At 41.4% G+C, this 18,231-nt stretch overlaps 1 protein-coding gene across 1 annotated transcript in view; it reads left to right on the forward strand.

Annotated features, from left to right (window-relative positions):
- The window catches only part of sspo (SCO-spondin), a 99,024-nt gene extending 81,623 nt beyond the window's left edge, over positions 1-17,401 (forward strand). The window contains 4 exon segments of the mRNA XM_055006881.1: positions 6,128-6,188; positions 7,022-7,152; positions 12,238-12,388; positions 16,975-17,401. Coding sequence (XP_054862856.1) covers positions 6,128-6,188; positions 7,022-7,152; positions 12,238-12,388; positions 16,975-16,997 — 366 coding nt within the window. The 3' untranslated portion in view covers positions 16,998-17,401.
- The last annotated feature ends 830 nt before the right edge of the window (positions 17,402-18,231 follow it).

Genomic DNA, 18,231 nt, shown 5'->3' on the forward strand with positions numbered 1-18,231 from the left:
ATTCAGCAGCTACCCAGGTGGTCCGATTCACACAGTCTCTGCTGGTCACAAATATCTCAATTACTCTGAGCCAAGGAGAAAATGCTGGGTTCCCTCAAGGCTGTGTGGGGTGTTCTCTGCAAGTCACTGGCTAAAGAAGATCAATACCTGACTGTCCAATCCTCCCACAAGCCTTTACCATGCCCTTCTCCCTCCTGTTCAACACTGACTCTTTATTTCCTTGTTGAGCATCCCAGACATTATTAGTTGAAGCTGAATAATACAAAATGAATGCTATAATATATAATAGGTAAAGAACACTTGGAGTTACAGTTTTAGTAACATTATCTAATTCATGTCATACCATCTATGATATATCCACTGATAACTTTTTGCATCTGGTGTAGTTATTGTATTGTTCTAGCTAGTGATGGGCACATGGCAGAATAAAATGACTGTGTCTGTCTCACAGACGATGCTCTGTCATGAGTTAACGGCTGGTCATCTAGCAGGAGACAGTCAATTATGCATGCACTCTGTACAACTAGAGACAGGTAAGGAAACCCGCATAAAATATAAATTCATTTGTATAGTCCTGGAGACAGGTGGAACTTTTGGTACAGCATAAATACAGATTCAGTCCTTTTCTGGTGTGACAGTGTTAAAATAAATATTGTTTGTGGCTTGCCCTGAGGCTGTCATCACATTTTTTTTTAGCTCTGAAACTTTTGCAGCGCTGCTTCTCTCTTTTCTTGCTTTTTCTGTCCTTGTTCCTTGGCTGCAAGTCTCAACCAGATTTAGAAGTAGACTGTCTACAGCATGCAGTGGTTCTGGGCTTAGATGAAACTGCATTTATCAACTTCAGGCAACTGGTTTTACTTTGGATGTTTTTATCTTGATGAACTTACTTACATACAGTGTTAGTATACTGTACAGCAGAGGTGAGTACATCCCTGTGCATTATTAATTGAATGTCAAATGATTCAACATTGTACAACGTTACAGCAATCGCATCACTTCTAATTTCTCATACAGTAGGGTATTTGCTCTAAAACCTGACAGTTTAGACTGTATTTAAAATACAGGAATACAATGCAACAACACCTTCATTACTTTAATTTCTTAATACTTTGTGTGTCCACCTTTATTTGTTATGCAATCGTCCGCTTCATGGAGGATACCCATGTTGTCTGGAGAGATGTTCTTCCATTCTTCACAGATTCTTTTTCAGCTGTCCTTTGCTGGAGGGCTTATGTGCCTCTGCCTTTCTATTTAAAATGTCCCACTTGAATTCTGTGGGATTCAAGTCAGGTAACACACTTGGATAGGTCATAGTTTTCCTTTTATTCTTTTTGAGAAAAACTTGTGTGATTTTGGTAGCATGCTTTGTTATCGTGCTGGAATATACTTCTTCTAACAACTTCTGCAAACTAAGTCATTTTGTCAGACCGTACTTTAGTGTATCCAGAGGTATTCATGGTGCATCTACAGATGTCACTGCCCCAACACCTCCTGCATTCATGCATCTCCAAATCATCGCACTCCCACCTTCCTGCTCCTCTGTTGGGGTGATGCATTTACTGTGGTAGTCCTGATCTGAACATGCTGGACTCCATCTCAGCTGAACAAACGTATTTTGGTTTCATCTCATCAAAAAAAGTGCTTCTAATATTCATCAGGCCTCTTCTCATGTTCTTTCGGAAAGTTTCATTTTGCAGTTTTTGTCTTGGATGCATCCATAGAGGTTGAACTGTTTTAACACCGTCTGAGATGTCATAGCAACTCTGATTTTCCCTACAACCCCGTGCCAGGTCTAAAGCCCATCTGTTTTGCAGAACTAGAATGTGAAATTAGCACACTGTCTGCAGAGTGATTTTAGGAGGGCGTCACTGCAGCTCTGATTAGTGGAACTATGACTTGTTCCTCCTCCAGATTACTGCTGTAACTGTATTTCCACTGATATTACTGTAATATTTTACATTTTTTTAAAGTCTCTTAAATAGAATCCTGAGTTCCTCAGGATTCTTTTTTATGTGGAGCCGTGATGCAGACATGCAGATAGATGTAGCCCATAGGTCCAAGCAGATAAAGTTCTGGTCTCAGGTCTGATCACAGGTTTTTAAGTAATATTACCCAGGAGTGTTGTACTGTTCTATACTGTATGTTACACATTTATACCATGTTCTACCAACTGCTCCTCCTCAGTAATTTACATTCTTGTCGGATGCATACATGGTCATGCTCCCCACACAAGGTAGTCTGTCATCCTTTTTTAGTCTCGTTCACTTGGCTTTGTCACATTTATAACTGATGCTGAGGTTTGCAAATATAGTATTTATGTTTATCACAGCAATCGCCATAAGTTGACATTTGTTGATGAGCTGCAGGACAGCCAATGAGCTGTCACTAGTTTTTCAGGTATTTGGTCATAAAGCAAGTTCATCTGATGATGGTTAGAGGAAAAGTAGGGAATTACCAGTAAGATATTATAAGCCTTCCTGAAAGGGGCTTTGAATGTTTGTGCAATATTGGGATGGATCAATCTTGGTGGACTTAGTCCTAGACTGGAATGACATTGCAGTCAGCAAATGTAAAGACAAGTATTGTAAAAGGATGTTTTGAAATGAAGTCAATTTAATTAGCATGCATTTCATTTAGAAAAATAAAATTACAGGCTCAGTGGGATGCCAGAATCAAAGCGAATTTTTACATTTGCTCTAATGAAATGTATCCTTCCAGGTCATACCTCAGTGGATCTATCAGATGTCAAACTGAATATTCTGAGTATGTTTGTGTATTTTTGGTACCTTACATTCCACCTCTCTCAAGGACCACAAAAATGTCATTTGTAAGCAGAGCCTTTAGTTTACACACAGATTAAAATCCTCATCATCATGGTGATGAAGTTCAGAAAAGTCAGCTGTCTGGGGTGCCCGTATAGCTCAACGCGTTGAGCGGGCGACCCATGTACAGGGGCTGGTCCCCGACGCAGCTGGCCCGGGTTCGATTCCCGCTCGCGGCCCTTTGCTGCATGACTCTTCTCCTGTTTCCTGTCTCTTTCACACTGCACCTATCCAATAAAGCCAATAAAAGGCCAAAAAAATAACTTAAAAAAAAAAAAAAAGAAAGAAAAGTCAGCTGTCTCATCCTTGACACAGTCAGCTGAATTTATGTCTTTAGCACAATGCAGCTGTGTAAAGGCCAGAGTAAAAATACATTCTGCTGACATCCAGAACTTTAAAGGAGAGGCTGATAGCACAGCAAGCTCAACCAAGCAGTCAGTCTACCTAGTGTTTCTCCTGTGGTGTACCAGGTCTTCGTGGTGGTGTACACAGGTCTTCGTGGTAGTGTACCAGGTCTTCGTGGTGGTGTACCAGGTCTTCGTGGTAGTGTACTAGGTCTTCATGGTGGTGTACCAGGTCTTCGTGGTAGTGTACCACGTCTTCATGGTGGTGTACCAGGTCTTCGTGGTAGTGTACCAGGTCTTCGTGGTGGTGTACCAGGTCTTCGTGGTAGTGTACCAGGTCTTCGTGGTGGTGTACCAGGTCTTCGTGATGGTGTACCAGGTCTTCGTGATGGTGTACCAGGTCTTCGTGGAGGGCTCACACTTGTGGAACTATTTCTGCTCGCGTTCTCAAACCCTTCTCCTCCCCTGACTGCACTAAGTTGTGCCTTAGTGAAAGCACTCCTCATCCTGGCCAGTATGAAAAGGTCATTTCATGCGCTGTGTTCCCTCTCCTGACAGGCTGAGAATTGGTTACTGGCAGTGTACTCTGTTATTTATGAGTCAGTTTACAGTTAGTAGCAGTGCTTGTTTAAAACTCTAATCCCTCCCTCCATTGGTCAGCAGGGAGCCCCTTTTCAAGATAATGTATTAAAGGTTCTGTTATCATATGTGGTGATAAAATACTGACTCTTATTTCTTCATCCAGCTCCTTAATAGAGCTCTGGATTTGCATGCCTACATACGACATAAATGTGGCTACTCTTTATTTTAATACCAAGTGCCCTTTTCTTTGAAATAACCAGAAATCCACATTTCACACCTTCTCTGTCCCCTGCTGCATTAGACCCACAGACACAGAGGAGTTAATGGTCCTCTTTATGACCTCCACCCTTAAAGTGAGTGGGCTGCTCCATCCCTGAGGGGAGGCTGGCGGCGGTCAGAGTGGGAAGAGAAGTCCTCAGGGTGAACACTGAGAGCTATGTGTGTGTGTGTGTGTGTGTGTGTGTGTGTGTGTGTGTGTGTGTGTGTGTGTGTGTGTGTGTGTGTGTGTGTGTGTGTGTGTGTGTGTGTGTGTGTGTGTGTGTGTGTAATAGATGGGTGAAGTTTCAGGGAGGATAGTAGGTGAAGCCTGCTGGCAGACTGTGTGTGTGTGACTCTGCATGCTAACAGCAGCTATTCTCAGACAGTTTCTGTGGACTGTTCTGGATTTCTCTCCCTCAGCAGCTCCACTCCCTCTGTCTATGTCCTGTGTGTCCTTAAATTACTATCCCTCTCATGCACCTGTTTTTGGTCTTTATGTCTCAGTTTTCACCTTTTATTTTGGTATATTTTGGCAGGTGTCTCTGTTTCCCTGCCTGCGTGTCACTTATTCTGATTCTGTCCCTCCATTCATCTCTCATACCCTTGTTTTGTAAAGAGAACTGTGGAATCTATGTAGTTATACTTTACCATCCTCTCATCTCATCTATTCTGGATGTCAGCCCTAAGTGCTTGGTGCCCCAAGTCTAAATCAATCATAAACTGGTTTGAATACGAAAGCAGCTCTGAGTGTTGAAGACTCTGATAATCCAATTAAAATCAATGCTATATATTTTATATGCTTATATAAAGTAGGATCTTAACCTTCAGATTCAAGGTTTTCAGAACTTTCAAGCACGTCTAACAGTCTTTGCCAGGGGATGAAATTTGATTAGTTGTTATTTTTATTTTGTTGGCATTGTCCACACATCTTTACGGTTTAGAGTTCAGCAGGACCAAGCATGGTGTAATGTGCCCCAATCAGCCACAACATTAAAACCTTCTACCCAATACTGTGCTTAGACCATTGGAGACTCCACAGTCTCTGAAGGTGTCCTGTGGTATCTGGCACCAAGATGTGAGCAGCAGATCCTTTAAGTCCTGGAAGCTGAGAGATGGCTCCTTTATGGATAGTTTTTTCCGGCACATCCCACAGATGCTCGAAGAGATTACAATCTGGGGAATTTGGAGACCAAGTCAGCACCTTCAACTCTTTGTCATGCTCCTCAAACTGTTCCTGAGCAATATTTGCAGTGTGGCAAGAAGCGTTAACCTGTTGAAAGAGGACGCTGTACTCAGAGGACCCAACACTTCCCAGCAGAACATCGCTCAGAGCATCCCACTGCCTCTGCTGGCTTGCCTTGTTCCCATAATACAGCTTGCTGCCATTTCTTCTTCAGGTAAACAATGGACACAAGGAAAGAAAACATGATTCATCAGACCAGGCCACCTTATACCGTTGCTCCATGGTTTATTGCTGACCCTAACATATCCAGGAACTTTCAGTGTTGGCTAGGGGTCAGCATGAGCTTTCTGATCAGTCTCACAGCAAACTGTGATACACTATATGTTCTGACGCCTTTCTATTTAACAGCATTAAGGTTTTCAGCAGCTCTTTAGTGGTATCAGACCACACAGGCCACACTCGTCACTGAACTTTGGGCAGTCATAACCTTGTTGTTGGTTCAACAGTTGTCCTATCTTGGACCACTTTTTGTTGGTTCTAACCACTTTGCACTGAGAGCACGCCACAAGAGCTGCTGTTCTGGAGATACTCTGACTCAGTCATCTGTCCATTACAGTTTGTTCAGTCAGAGCCACTCAGATACTCATGCTGCCCTTTTTTTCACTTCCTACACACAAATCTCAAGAACTGACTGTTCACTTGCCACCTATTATATCTCCCCAACTTACAACTAAATGATGAGTGTTATTCCCTTCACCTGTCAGTGGATCTAATGTTGTGGCTGATTGGTGCCTTTACTGTCACATGTTAAATGAAAGTTGTTGCCTGTCTAATAGACTGACCATAGGTATTGTTATTTGTCAGTATGCACCTCTCTGTGTCCAGTGAGACTGATTAAAAGAATGCTACTAAGAACAGTCCTGTCATCTTTTTTTCAGGGGGAGGTCAAAGTAGAGGAATCAGGCAGCTGCTGTCCAGTCTGTAGAAAGCAATTTCCAGGTTGGTATAACATACAATATGCAGAAAAACACGTTTAAAAAAAACATGTCAGTTTGGGGACTTTGTTCAAACATCACAGGTTTGTTTGAAGGATTAAAAACATACATTTATGGATGCCCCGGTAGCTCAGCTGGTTGAGTGGATGACCCATGAACAGGAGCTATAGTCCCCAACGCAGTGGCCATGGATTCGAGTCCAACCCATGGCCGTTTGCTGCAGGTCATTACCCCACTCTTCTCCCTACATTCCCTGTCTCATTGTCTCTCCACTGTCTTATATCATAAAGGCTAAAAAATAACTTTAAAAAGCATATATTTAATAATCTGTGGCTGCTGTTTGCATAGGGTTAGCCCTAACCCTGTTCCCTGGCCCATCACACTACATATTTACTCTTATCTCTAAACTCTGTTTTGATGCTCAGACTACTGAAATACTACTGAAACTGAAATACTTCTTGTAAAACAAACGATTCTCAGCAAACATACTAAGTCACTATGTTTCAAAATCATTTAAATGCATGTGAATTTTTCTATAGTTCTCCTTATAGGAGGCTAAAAACTGAGTGCTGCAGTTCCCAATTAGTGAGAGATTACATGACTTAACCTACATTGGGGCTTTAATCTGCGTCCCAGTGGAGGAAATGTCACATGCTGAGGGCCAATGTCACTGTGCTCTCTGCAAGGAACTCTCTCTAGTCTCCGTTTGTCACTTCTCTCCTTCTTTTCATGCATGTACAAAAAATGTTTGCTTCTACTTTCATATATTTAATTTTCCTTGTCTTTTGTTTTCCGTTTTGCTGACTCCCATCTCTTTGCTCCCTCGTCTTCCTTCAGGTGAACCGGAGCCAGAGTGTCATCGCCATGTGCAGCTTCGCAACATCACCAAAGGAGACTGTTGGCTGGACAACGTGGAGGTCAGCTTCTGCAGGGGGCGATGTCTGTCCAGGACCGATGTCATCCTGGAGGTATGGAGATGGGACACACACAAGATAATACATTAATATAAGGCAAACCTGAGGGCACAGCCGCATCAATACGGGTAGCAAGTTGACTAAAATGGAACAAACTGATTTAAAAGCTGCTGGTTGTCATCGCAAACTGCTGCAAATTAGGGATGTGGAATTAGTTGTCTTAAATCATAAACTGTAATGTCAAACCTAACAATTTTTTTAGAATATAAATTACATTGAGAAAGTCCAGCATGTGAATAGAACAGTTTGTCCCTATGTAATTAGAATTAAAATAGCTTTATTGTCATCATACATGGGGCCATGAAGAAAATATATAGCTGCCATGGGTAAAAGCTGTTTCTCATCCTGTCCAGATCTAACAGGAGGTCAGCATTTAAAACTAGACAAAGTCACAAATTATTATTAAGAATAGACTTCACAATATACAAGAAAATAATCAGAGTTAATGCTGGAGCTGTCACTGAGCAGCCACACTAAAGCCTAACTTGTAAGATAAAGCCGTAGTACAGTGAAGTTAATGACACTCCTTCTCAGAGACAATGTGAAGCCATCAAGACATTTGCAGAGTACAGATAAATGTCTCTGAAAATGGCAAATTCATTTGATGATTTAACTTCTGTCGTCTGTATTTTCAGCTAAATATAGGGTTGATATAGATGACATGGAGTCAGTAAAGAAAGCAGTGATCTAAATCCAAATGTTCTGATCGGAGTCCTGTGTTGAGGCCATGTGCAGACTATTAGTGGCTTCATATTGTTGTCTCCTTCTTTCTTTCCTGAGTTCGTGTGTGGTCTTTTTCATCCTTGTAAGACAGCGAGCTCATCACCTCATCACCATGGTGACTTTGTTCTTCCTTGGCATCCATACATCTCCACTGCAGAAATAGAGTCAGTCATGCTGGGAGATTAGTAAAAATAGACATCAGCTCAGCCAAATGTGTCACTACCTCCTGTTACTGTGGCAACCAGGGATGGTAACCGGTGACTAGGCAGAGCTGAGAAGTTCCCTTTTTTATTGATCAGCAGGACTGTTTCCCACCTCCAGCTACAGTATTAGGTGCATTCAGACACACATTGTGGACTTATGGAAGCATGTGAAGCGCTAATAACTGCTCTTCTTCAGAGAAGCTGCGGTTGTTTTGTAGTTTTTCCATCCTGCACTCCCTTTTTCTCCTCTGGTCTCCTTCACCTATTATGTGTCAGTCTCTGTTACATTAATGTTCTTCTCTCCTCCATAGATCTGCTTTAATTGGCCACAAGAGCACAACTTCCACACACTACTGTCTGTCACACAGAACAAAGAATAACAAAGGATGCTAAATTATTACCAAACTCCCAAATTTGTGCCCAAATTTAGTTTTTGCCATCTAAACTGTCTGCTGGTTCAGTTTATATTCTGGTCATTATAGATAAGCTGCATTATTATCGTCACTGTTATTACTCTTTATGATTATTGTGGAAACTTACAGAAATGCTATGGTCTGCAGTGTCTTTGTATTGTATTGTTGTTGTTGTTTTTTAGGAAGGCTTAAAGCTGTTCTAATCTGTGTTTCTGTGTAGTTAAGAATCCAGGATTAGAATGTGTGTGAATGAAGATGATTTTCTCTCTGGTTTGACCTTCCATCTAGACTAAAATGTCATTTTTCTCTCCCAATAACGGACCTTATGCAAATCAACCATGGAATGTGTGAGCTGAGAATGCTGGCCTGTAAGGAAAACATGGTGATTTGTAGAAACACTGTCATGTGGCAGAATAAATGGATGATGGCAGGAGCACATCATTTCATTTTTTTTTTTAGCCAGGAGGAGTAAGAAGAAGAAACATAATAACAATAGCGCTTCTCATTTGTCAGTTAATACATACTTGATTCTTTGTCCCTCCCACCGGAGATATTAGAGGAACGGGGATAGAGAGGAGCTGAGACTAAAAGCATTTAACTAAATGAGACATTTGCCTTGGAGTTGTCATTTTAAAGTGACGTCAATTAAGTATGATATGTGGCCCAGCTGTGTCATCTGTTTGTTTTGTTCCAGCCTGATGCTGGATTTTATGATGAGCAGAACAGTGTTTGTTGCAACTTAAAGTATATATTTACTGATAATGCAGTTCATCATGTGGCATAATGAATTTCAGTATCATACATTTTAGTTTTTTTTAACACACACGCCATGTGACATAAACGAGGCGTGACACACAATACAGTACTATACAAATAGAGACTGACACATATTAGGATTGAGAGATCTATATTAGGAGCTGCACGGGGGATGGTGGTTTGCACTGTCGCCTTGCAGCTAGAAGATCCCCGGTTCACATCCCAGCCTTCCTGGGATCTTTCTGCATGGAGTTTCCATGTTCTCCCTGTACATGTGTGGGTTTTCTCCAGGTTCTTCAGCTTCCTCCCGCAGTCCAAAAACATGCTGAGGTTAATTGGTGAGTCTAAATTGTCCGTAGGTGTGAATGTGAGTGTGATTGTTTGTCTCTATATGTAGCCCTGTGATAGACTGTTACCTGTCCAGGTGTCTCCTGCCTTCACCCTCAGTCAGCTGGGATAGACTCCAGCACCCAATGACCCTAATGAGGATTAAGCAGTGTATAGATAAAGGATGGATTTATATTGTGTAGACACACTTGTCAGTACTGCTCCCATTAGGGTTTGTAGATTTCAGCAGTATCTCAAACCTCTTCTATACTTATGTGGAAAAAATTGGAAAGGATACAGTGACGATCCACCTGAGCATCCTCTCTCATCGCTCCTCCAGCAACCTACCTTTATGAGATTGAGACATCCTTCAGAATGGCTCACTGAGATCAACAGTCAGGAGAGCAGAGAAGAACAAATGAGATGAGCTTCTGATATTTGTGTGGTGAAGGAATAACTTTCTGTCTTAGAAAGTGTAGTTAAGAATAAACAGTGCACTGAAGTTATCAGAAACCCCTGTGGAAATAAAAATAGTGAACTTCTTCAGTGGTTTTCTATTGGTGGTTTGCTTGTGTGTCTTCTGCAAAAGCCCAGTAGGAGACATGGCTGTTTGGTATTTTAATGAGGCCAGAGGTATTTGCAGAGACAAGCTGAAGTCCCTGGTGTGCATGCATGGCATTTTAGCAGGGAAGCAACACTTTTAAATTTAGCCAGCTTAATGCAGAATTAGTCTTCCTAATGTGAAGGTGTTGCTCACAGAGATCAACCCCAGGATGATGATCATCTGACTCTGCACTTGTCTGACTAACAAGGCATTTTAGCATCTTTCAGCAGAGACTGAAAAGGTACTGATGAACCCGCTGTAGGCTACCAACCAGACTAAAGGGCAGACAAAGAGCTATATGTAACCCTCTGGAGCTAAAATGAATATTACAAATATATTCATAAAAGCCTCTGAGTCAGTAAAATACATCCTACAATCAGTGACTTCCTGTTAAACAATGACTGTATGGAAAGAGATTCAAACACATCTGACATCCCTACTTATAAGATCAGGCTTTTCTCCCAAGATCTCACTGATTAAGGAAACTTGTCTCATAAAACTGAAGGAATTCAGAGGGACATCAGGTTTTGTCTTCTTTCCTGACTGAATGTCTTGTTTCTATTGGACTTTCAGGACTTCATCACAGCGCAGAGCAGTCAAAGCTCTCCACATCTGAACTTAGACTATCTGACTGCTAACAGTCATGGCAAAGTGCAAGCCACAGGAAAACGCGTTTTAGAGAGCAGTAGCATCACATTTATAGTTCTTTTACTGCCCCTAAGTGGCCAGAAAATCTTTTAACCCAGCTTTAAGTTGGCTAATATTTCCTGAATTGAATAACTGTGTTTTGTAGTTGCCTTAGTTGCTTTTGTTGCCACTAAATGGCAGAATATATTCTCAGCAGTCTAACATTTTAGAGTTCATCTGGATTCGTGTCCACCTGATGAACAGAAGCACCACAGTCACTCCCCTTTTAGCTTTACGTTTGGCTCTCAACGAATGGAAAAAATATCTGACTTTTTAGTCTGTGTTTATCAACTCATTACCTATGCTCTGCTGTTTAGGTAAAGGCAAGGCCTAGCAGAATGTTTTGTGAAAAAATTCTGCATCAAATGCGAATTTATGAGAGAAAAGTGTGTTGGACAATGAAGACAAGTAGCTGAATAAAGCTAAGAAAGTCTAGGCCCAGATAGCTCAGCTGGCTGAGTGAGTGACCATAAACAGGGGCTATAGTCCCATGAACAGGGCTGTAGTCCCATAAACAGGTGCTACAGTCCCATAAACAGGGGCTACAGTCCCATAAACAGGTACTTTAGCCTCATAAACAGGTACTATAGTCCCATAAACAGGGACTGTAATCTCATAAACAAGGGCTACAGTCCTATAACAGGTACTACAGTCCCATGAACAGGGCTATATTCCCATGAACAGGGGCTATATTCCCCAACATAGCAGCCTCAGTTAGATTCCAGTTCACAGCCCTTTACTGCCGGTCTATCCCCATTCTTCTCCATACTTTCCTGTCTGTCTCTCAACTAAAACCTGTCAACAATGGCCATAAAAATAAATTTAACAAAAGACAGTTCTGTTGAACTGCATTCTGCTGTAGAACAAGAACCATCAGTGGCTTCAGTGGCAGCGACCCATTTCACTCATTTGAATTTGAAGTCTTATTATGGAACATATTTTTAAGGGAGCATTATTCTTGTATCTAGCATGATTTCATGTTTTTAAATCTACTGCAGGACATTACTGGTATAGTGTGTTGATGTGTTTTTTCTCCTCAGTTCATGATTTCATCTTGTTTAATATCATATTAAGGGCTTCTTATTTCACCACCTGCAGCTCCTGATACTCCTGTCTTACCTCTTCACCTCCTTTAAAATCTCTGTACTGACTTCTTCATCCCTATGTTATCTACCTTTTCCTCCTCTTTCACCGTTATCTCCCTCTGCTTGGCTTTCTTCTTATTTCTTCCATCTCCAGATATTCTCTCATAACCATCCCCTCCTCACGTTTCACTTTGTCCTCATCATATTCCAGTCTTCTAATTGTCTCCTTCCACTTTCTCTCTCTGGCTCTCCTTTCACTTCCTCTCTTCTCCTCCATCTAGGAGCCCTACCTTCAGTCAATGTGTGAGTGCTGCAGCTACCGTCTGGACCCAGACAACCCGGTCCGGTTCCTCAGCCTGCAGTGTGAGAGTGGAGACAGTGAGCCGGTCGTCCTTCCAGTCATCCACAGCTGCGAGTGCACCAGCTGTCAGGGTGAGGGAGAATGGATTTGCATGTCTATCTCACATGTCAGCATGACAATTGAGCATTTAAATATATGTAAAGCTGTCCACAGACAGACTCTTTGGCTTTCACCAAACACAGAGTTTTTCCAAACACAGAACATCAGGGAGTTTCCCCAAAAATATAGATGTTGTAAACGTTTTACAACTGTTCTAAAATATATGTAAGGAAAACACATTTTACTGGTCTGATTAAACAGAAAACATCTTTAAAAAAATGTGGATCAACTCAAACTTTATATGAGCCAGAAAACATGATCCTTTCAAACCTCATCCAACTGACTGAACAACATGATTAAATTTTAAAAACCATGAACTGCCAGAGAGCTGATCACATAACCTATCGGCTGGCATCTCACTGCGACTCATTTAAAGCTACATCTATAACCTACCTTATAGATGGGGCTATGCAAAGAAACCTTCTGAAATCTCTGATGAAGCAACTTTTACTGACACAATTTATCTATAATTTCCTTAAACATTTTGATATGGTCAATTCTAATAGTTCCAACAGACCTTGATTATTCTCAGCAGTTTGAATGCTGACATCTGAAATCATTGTTCCATCAACATTTAGTTTTGGCTACTTTTTAAGAACTAATAGGAGATATTCTTTCATGTTTGGGGTGTATCTTGACTGGTTTGGTCTGGAGGAGATCTTCCTCCGACTCCAGCTAAACACTGACGCACTTTTAAAGAACTAAATGCTCTTTTCAGTGGAAACTTTAAAGCTTTTTGCATATTTAGGTCACACTCCAATCACTGATGTCACAGCAGTAGTTTAATCTTCCACAGAAGAGCAGAACCAGGAAATATCTGGTATAAAAACACAACTGGTGCCGGTTTTTAAAGGTTGCTGAGCTTGACACATTCACTAAAACAGCCAACAAACCACGTGCTGATATGACTAAAATAGGTGTAACATTTGTTGTGCTCTTTATTTGCTGTATAACATTAAGCAGAGATACAGATGGGAATATTTATAACTGTTTTAATATCAGAGAACAATGGTTTCAAGGCAGAAGGTAATATGTCAAGCTATTTTTTTCTGATCTCATTCTGGCCTGGTGATGGGGACAAAGGGAGAAACTGTTGTTCATTTTGGCCTCGCTGTTGTCTTGCTGACTAAATCTGGAGAGGTCTAATCAGGTGGAAAATTAAAAAAAAATAAATAAATAAAATAAAAATAGCATGTGTTCCATTTGGTCATGTTGGTGTGCTGCAGTATCATCAGTGGAGCAGAAACCTGTTAAAGTGTGTGTGTGTGTGTGTGTGCGCGTGTGTGTGTGTGTGTGTGTGGTGGGTTGGAGAACCCAAACGCAGGCACAGATATGACAGACAGGTGGCAACAGAAGCAGGTCTTTATTTAAACAAAACTAACTAAACCAATACAGAAAAGAGAAAACAAACCAGGAGATAAACTAAACCAAATCTAAGACTAGAATGAACTACATAACTAGACCTACAAAAACCCACATCTCAACTACAAAAACCAAACAGAGATAAACTAAACCAGACAACAAAACAATGTACTTACAAAACCAGGGGAAAACAGAACTAATGGGGCAAAGCAGGCAGGCTCGGGGAATCCAGAAGTTAGTGGGGGAACAAAACTGGCAGACAGAAGGCTGGGGAATATACATGAACAGGTTGGAACAAAACAGAGTCCAAGTGGGGGAAATCCAGGATGGGGGAAGCAGCAGAGTCCATGGGGCTGAAGCAGACAGGAGGTAGCAGACTTGGTGGGAAGAAACTGAATCTATGGTCTGATGGGGAATGAGTGAATGAGCAGAGTTTAAATAGTGGAGGTGTAATTGCAGACAGGTGAGGTCAATGGATTGATCAGTGCAGGTGACTCATATAACTAATCAGGAATGCAGGCAGGTGAGTGAGACAGGCAGAAAGACAGAGATCAACAGGTGCAGACAGAGGGAGCCAGAGGGACCAGACAAGGACAGAGAGGAAACATGGGACGAGAGAGACAAGAGGGAGAGAGATGACAAACAGAGGGAACCAAAGGGGGCTGCACAGTGGTGTAGTGGTTAGCACTTTCGCCTTGCAGCGAGAAGATCCCTGGTTCGCATCCCGGCTTTCCCGGGATCTTTCAGCATGGAGTTTGCATGTTCTCCCTGTGCATGCGTGGGTTTTCTCTGGGTACTCCGGCTTCCTCCCACAGTCCAAAAATATGCTGAGGTTAATTGATCATTCTAAATTGCCCGTAGGTGTGAATGTGAGAGTGATTGTTTGTCTCTGTATGTAGCCCTGCGACAGACTGGCGACCTGTCTGGGGTGTCCCCTGCCTTCGCCCGAGTCAGCTGGGATAGGCTCCAGTTTGAGATGAACTTCACAGACATGTGGGCAGGCAGTGGCAGGGGTTTGATATTTCCAGTCCAAACACAGTGTCCAGCAACCTTCAGTCTGTACAGGCTGTACCAGAAGCACAAGGATTTATTAAAGTGTTTCCAGACTCATATATCAGTTTATACACAGTATGGTTTCCCATTAACGTATTGACATTTCACTAATTTACTGATCTATGAGCTCTGTTCATGTTTCAACCTCCATTTTACACAAACTTTCATGTAAATCAGCATCCGATTAGTTTGTACATAAGTCAGCTGTCCATCTCAAACTGCATATCATTAAATGCTAAAATATAAATACAGTAGAAAGAAATACAGAAACAACAGCTTCATAACTGATCTATCAGATACTGTCAGGGCTGAAACATCTGCACAGATGTTATTTTAACAATCTTCATATCAGAAATTTTGGTGTTTCTGAATGCTTCAAAAATTTTATCAGTCCAACGTTAATCTTCAGTGTGCTAGAATGATGTAATATTATTGATAGTTTGTGATTTATAATCCGCATCTCTGACCGATAAACATCATTATTCAACCAAAGATGAACTGTGTTTACAGAGTAATGCTTCCAAATCAGATGAATAAAATCTAAATCTCTCCAATTTAAGAAGAATGAAAAGTTTCCATCAAACACTGTATTAGTGGGTCAACATCTAGCAGTTAGATCAGGTAGAGTCAGGCGGCGACAGAAATCTAACGGATGTGCATTGTGTGGCCGTTGATCAAATTCTGCACTGGTCTGGCTCATCTTGAATGAGCGTTCTGCTGCAGGAAACTTCAGAGCTGTATGTCATAGATGGAAAGTAGCACTCAGCCATCATATCTGTCTTCTTCTCCCACTTTCCATTAACAGTAGACTGACACACAAACACATGGTCCATGGCACATACATGCATTCCCCCACATTCACACACATCCACTGTAATCTTAGTGAAACATGCGTTGGGCCTTTGGTCGCCATGAATAATTCAATCAAGGATCCCACCTCTGAAGCAATTATGTGCTAATCCATTCATCAACATGGCTGATTGCTTTAGTTAATTGGATGTGGCCACATACGACACAGAACATCCCTCCAGCTCATATTCTCCTCCCAGTGCTATACTCGTTGGACATCACGTCTGACGGATTTGGTTGTTGCTGCGATCAATCTTTCATAGCATGTGGCCGCACTCACTCAGACTCACACACATATTAACCACCACTACAAGCTTCCTCATTTCTCATCTGGTCTCTCTATGTGCTTACACACCATTCACACACACCAGACTGAAGATGACTGACATGAAGACACTCATTAACTGCTGTTAATACTTGTACTATATTTCTGATTGGATGCATTTCAAAGCATTTCTATACATTTGTAGTGGATATTTGTTCAAATATGGAATCTGAGTTACCCCACAATATGTCAAGTCATACTGTCACATTTCAGAACTAGAAAAACGCTCAGAGAGGGCAGTACTCCGCCAAGGCTGCACAGTCCTTGTATTGTTTCCAAAAGATGAAATCTTCAACAAATCCATGGATCCAGACTATAAGCTGCATCACTGCCAAAATCCAATCACTTGGTCCTTGTGTCGTTTCTAACCTTCCCTGAAAATTTCATCCAAATCTGTTATTCAGCTTTTGAGTAATGCTGCTAACAGACAGACAGACAGACAGACAGACCAACGCCAATCATCACATATCTCTGCTGAGGCTCCTCCTCCTTGAGGGAGGTATGAGGATGAAATGCTTCAGAGACACTAGATATCAATCTTTTCCCCTGCAGAGGAAGCTAGTATCATTATTACTTTAGTATACACTATAGCTAGTATTATTCTGGTGAATGTGTTAAAGGAGGAGTCTGTTTAGCTAGTTAGCAGGTGTTAGTGTGTGTTAGATTGACCGTCCCTCTCAGTCCCAACATCCCCTTTACCACATCTCTCTCTCCTTTCCCCCGTCCACTGCACAACCCTCAAATAGCTAGCAGACAGTGAGCGATAGTCCCTGAATTTGACACGAGACTCACAAACTCCACCTTTATCTTATGTCAGCGATGATCAGCGATGATCAGTGATGATTACTGACGATCACTGACGATCAGTGATGATCAGTGATGATCAGCAATGATCAGTGAGGATCAGTGAGAATCAGTGATGGTCAGTGTAGTTTGACTCCATCAGTTCACTGTTTCCTGTCTTTACAGGAGGCGACCTGTCCGGACGCTGAGCGACTGTTCAGTGTGTCTGTAAATGCATGAACCTCAACCCAACAAGATGACCACGCTGACACCCAGCTGGGTAATAGATGGATGATTATGGGATGGACAGATGCAGATGAAGTCCTGATGAAGGTCTCTGCTGATGGATCTGTAGCCTGTCATCATCATATGACTGAATGAACTACTGCTGATAGTAGAGTTCTTGTTCTGAAACCTGTACAGTCTTTTTCTACTGTGTATTTATAGATTAAAGGACCTATGATACAATCTAAGTAAGACCTATTATGCATTTAAAGATGTTTCATATGTATGTTTAAAATGCCTGCGTTAAATTGGTGTTAACAGTAACTCCTTTGACATATCTGCATGTTTACGGTACAGTTCCAGTGGACTGGTCAATAAATATTTTCTACACCTGGAGAAAATGGTCAGCTGTCTGGCTTTTTAGGAATATTTTTATGATCAACTTTTCCAAACATATCTTTTCAGTATATCTTTGAACATGATGTACAGGAATCATCAGAAAGTGGCATAAACCTCATTTAATTAAAACCTGGATAGTAAAAGGTTGGACCCTCTTCTGCCTTCAGAACTATCTTAATTTTTGGTGTCATACCTTCAACAACGTGTTGGAAGTATTTCTCAGAGATTTTATAATAACTTTATTTGCATAGCACCTTTAAGAAGAACATCCACAAAGTGATTTAACAGATATAACATAAAAAAAGACAAAATGTACAGAATGGATAGCTAATTAAACGCTGGTTAAAGGACAACATCACAGAAGGGGGTTAGGAGAGAAGCTAGAGAGAAAATGAAGATAGAAAAATATGAAGATCAGGAGGTTAGAAAGAGGGACTACAAGCAGTGAACATTTTAAAATGGATAAAAGGGCAGAGAGTGATAAAAGAGAAATAAAAGAGAACTTTACTGGAAAGCGAGTCTATAAAAATGAGTTTTTCGAAGTGATTTCAATAAATAAATTGTGGTCCATATTGACATAATATCATTATGCAGTTGCTGCACATTTGTCGGCTGAACATCCATGATGCCAATCTCCCGTTCCACCACATCCCAAAGGTTCTATTGGATGGAGATCTGGTGACTGTGGAGGCCATTGGAGTACAGAGAGCTCATTGTCATGTTCAACAAACCAGTTTGAGATGATTTGAGCTTTGTGACATGGAGCATTATTCTGCTGGAAGAAGCCATCAGAAGATGGTCCACTGTGGTCATAAAAGG

Source organism: Amphiprion ocellaris, chromosome 22 (genome assembly GCF_022539595.1).
Source record: "Amphiprion ocellaris isolate individual 3 ecotype Okinawa chromosome 22, ASM2253959v1, whole genome shotgun sequence".
NCBI classification, from domain to species: Eukaryota; Metazoa; Chordata; class Actinopteri; family Pomacentridae; genus Amphiprion; species Amphiprion ocellaris.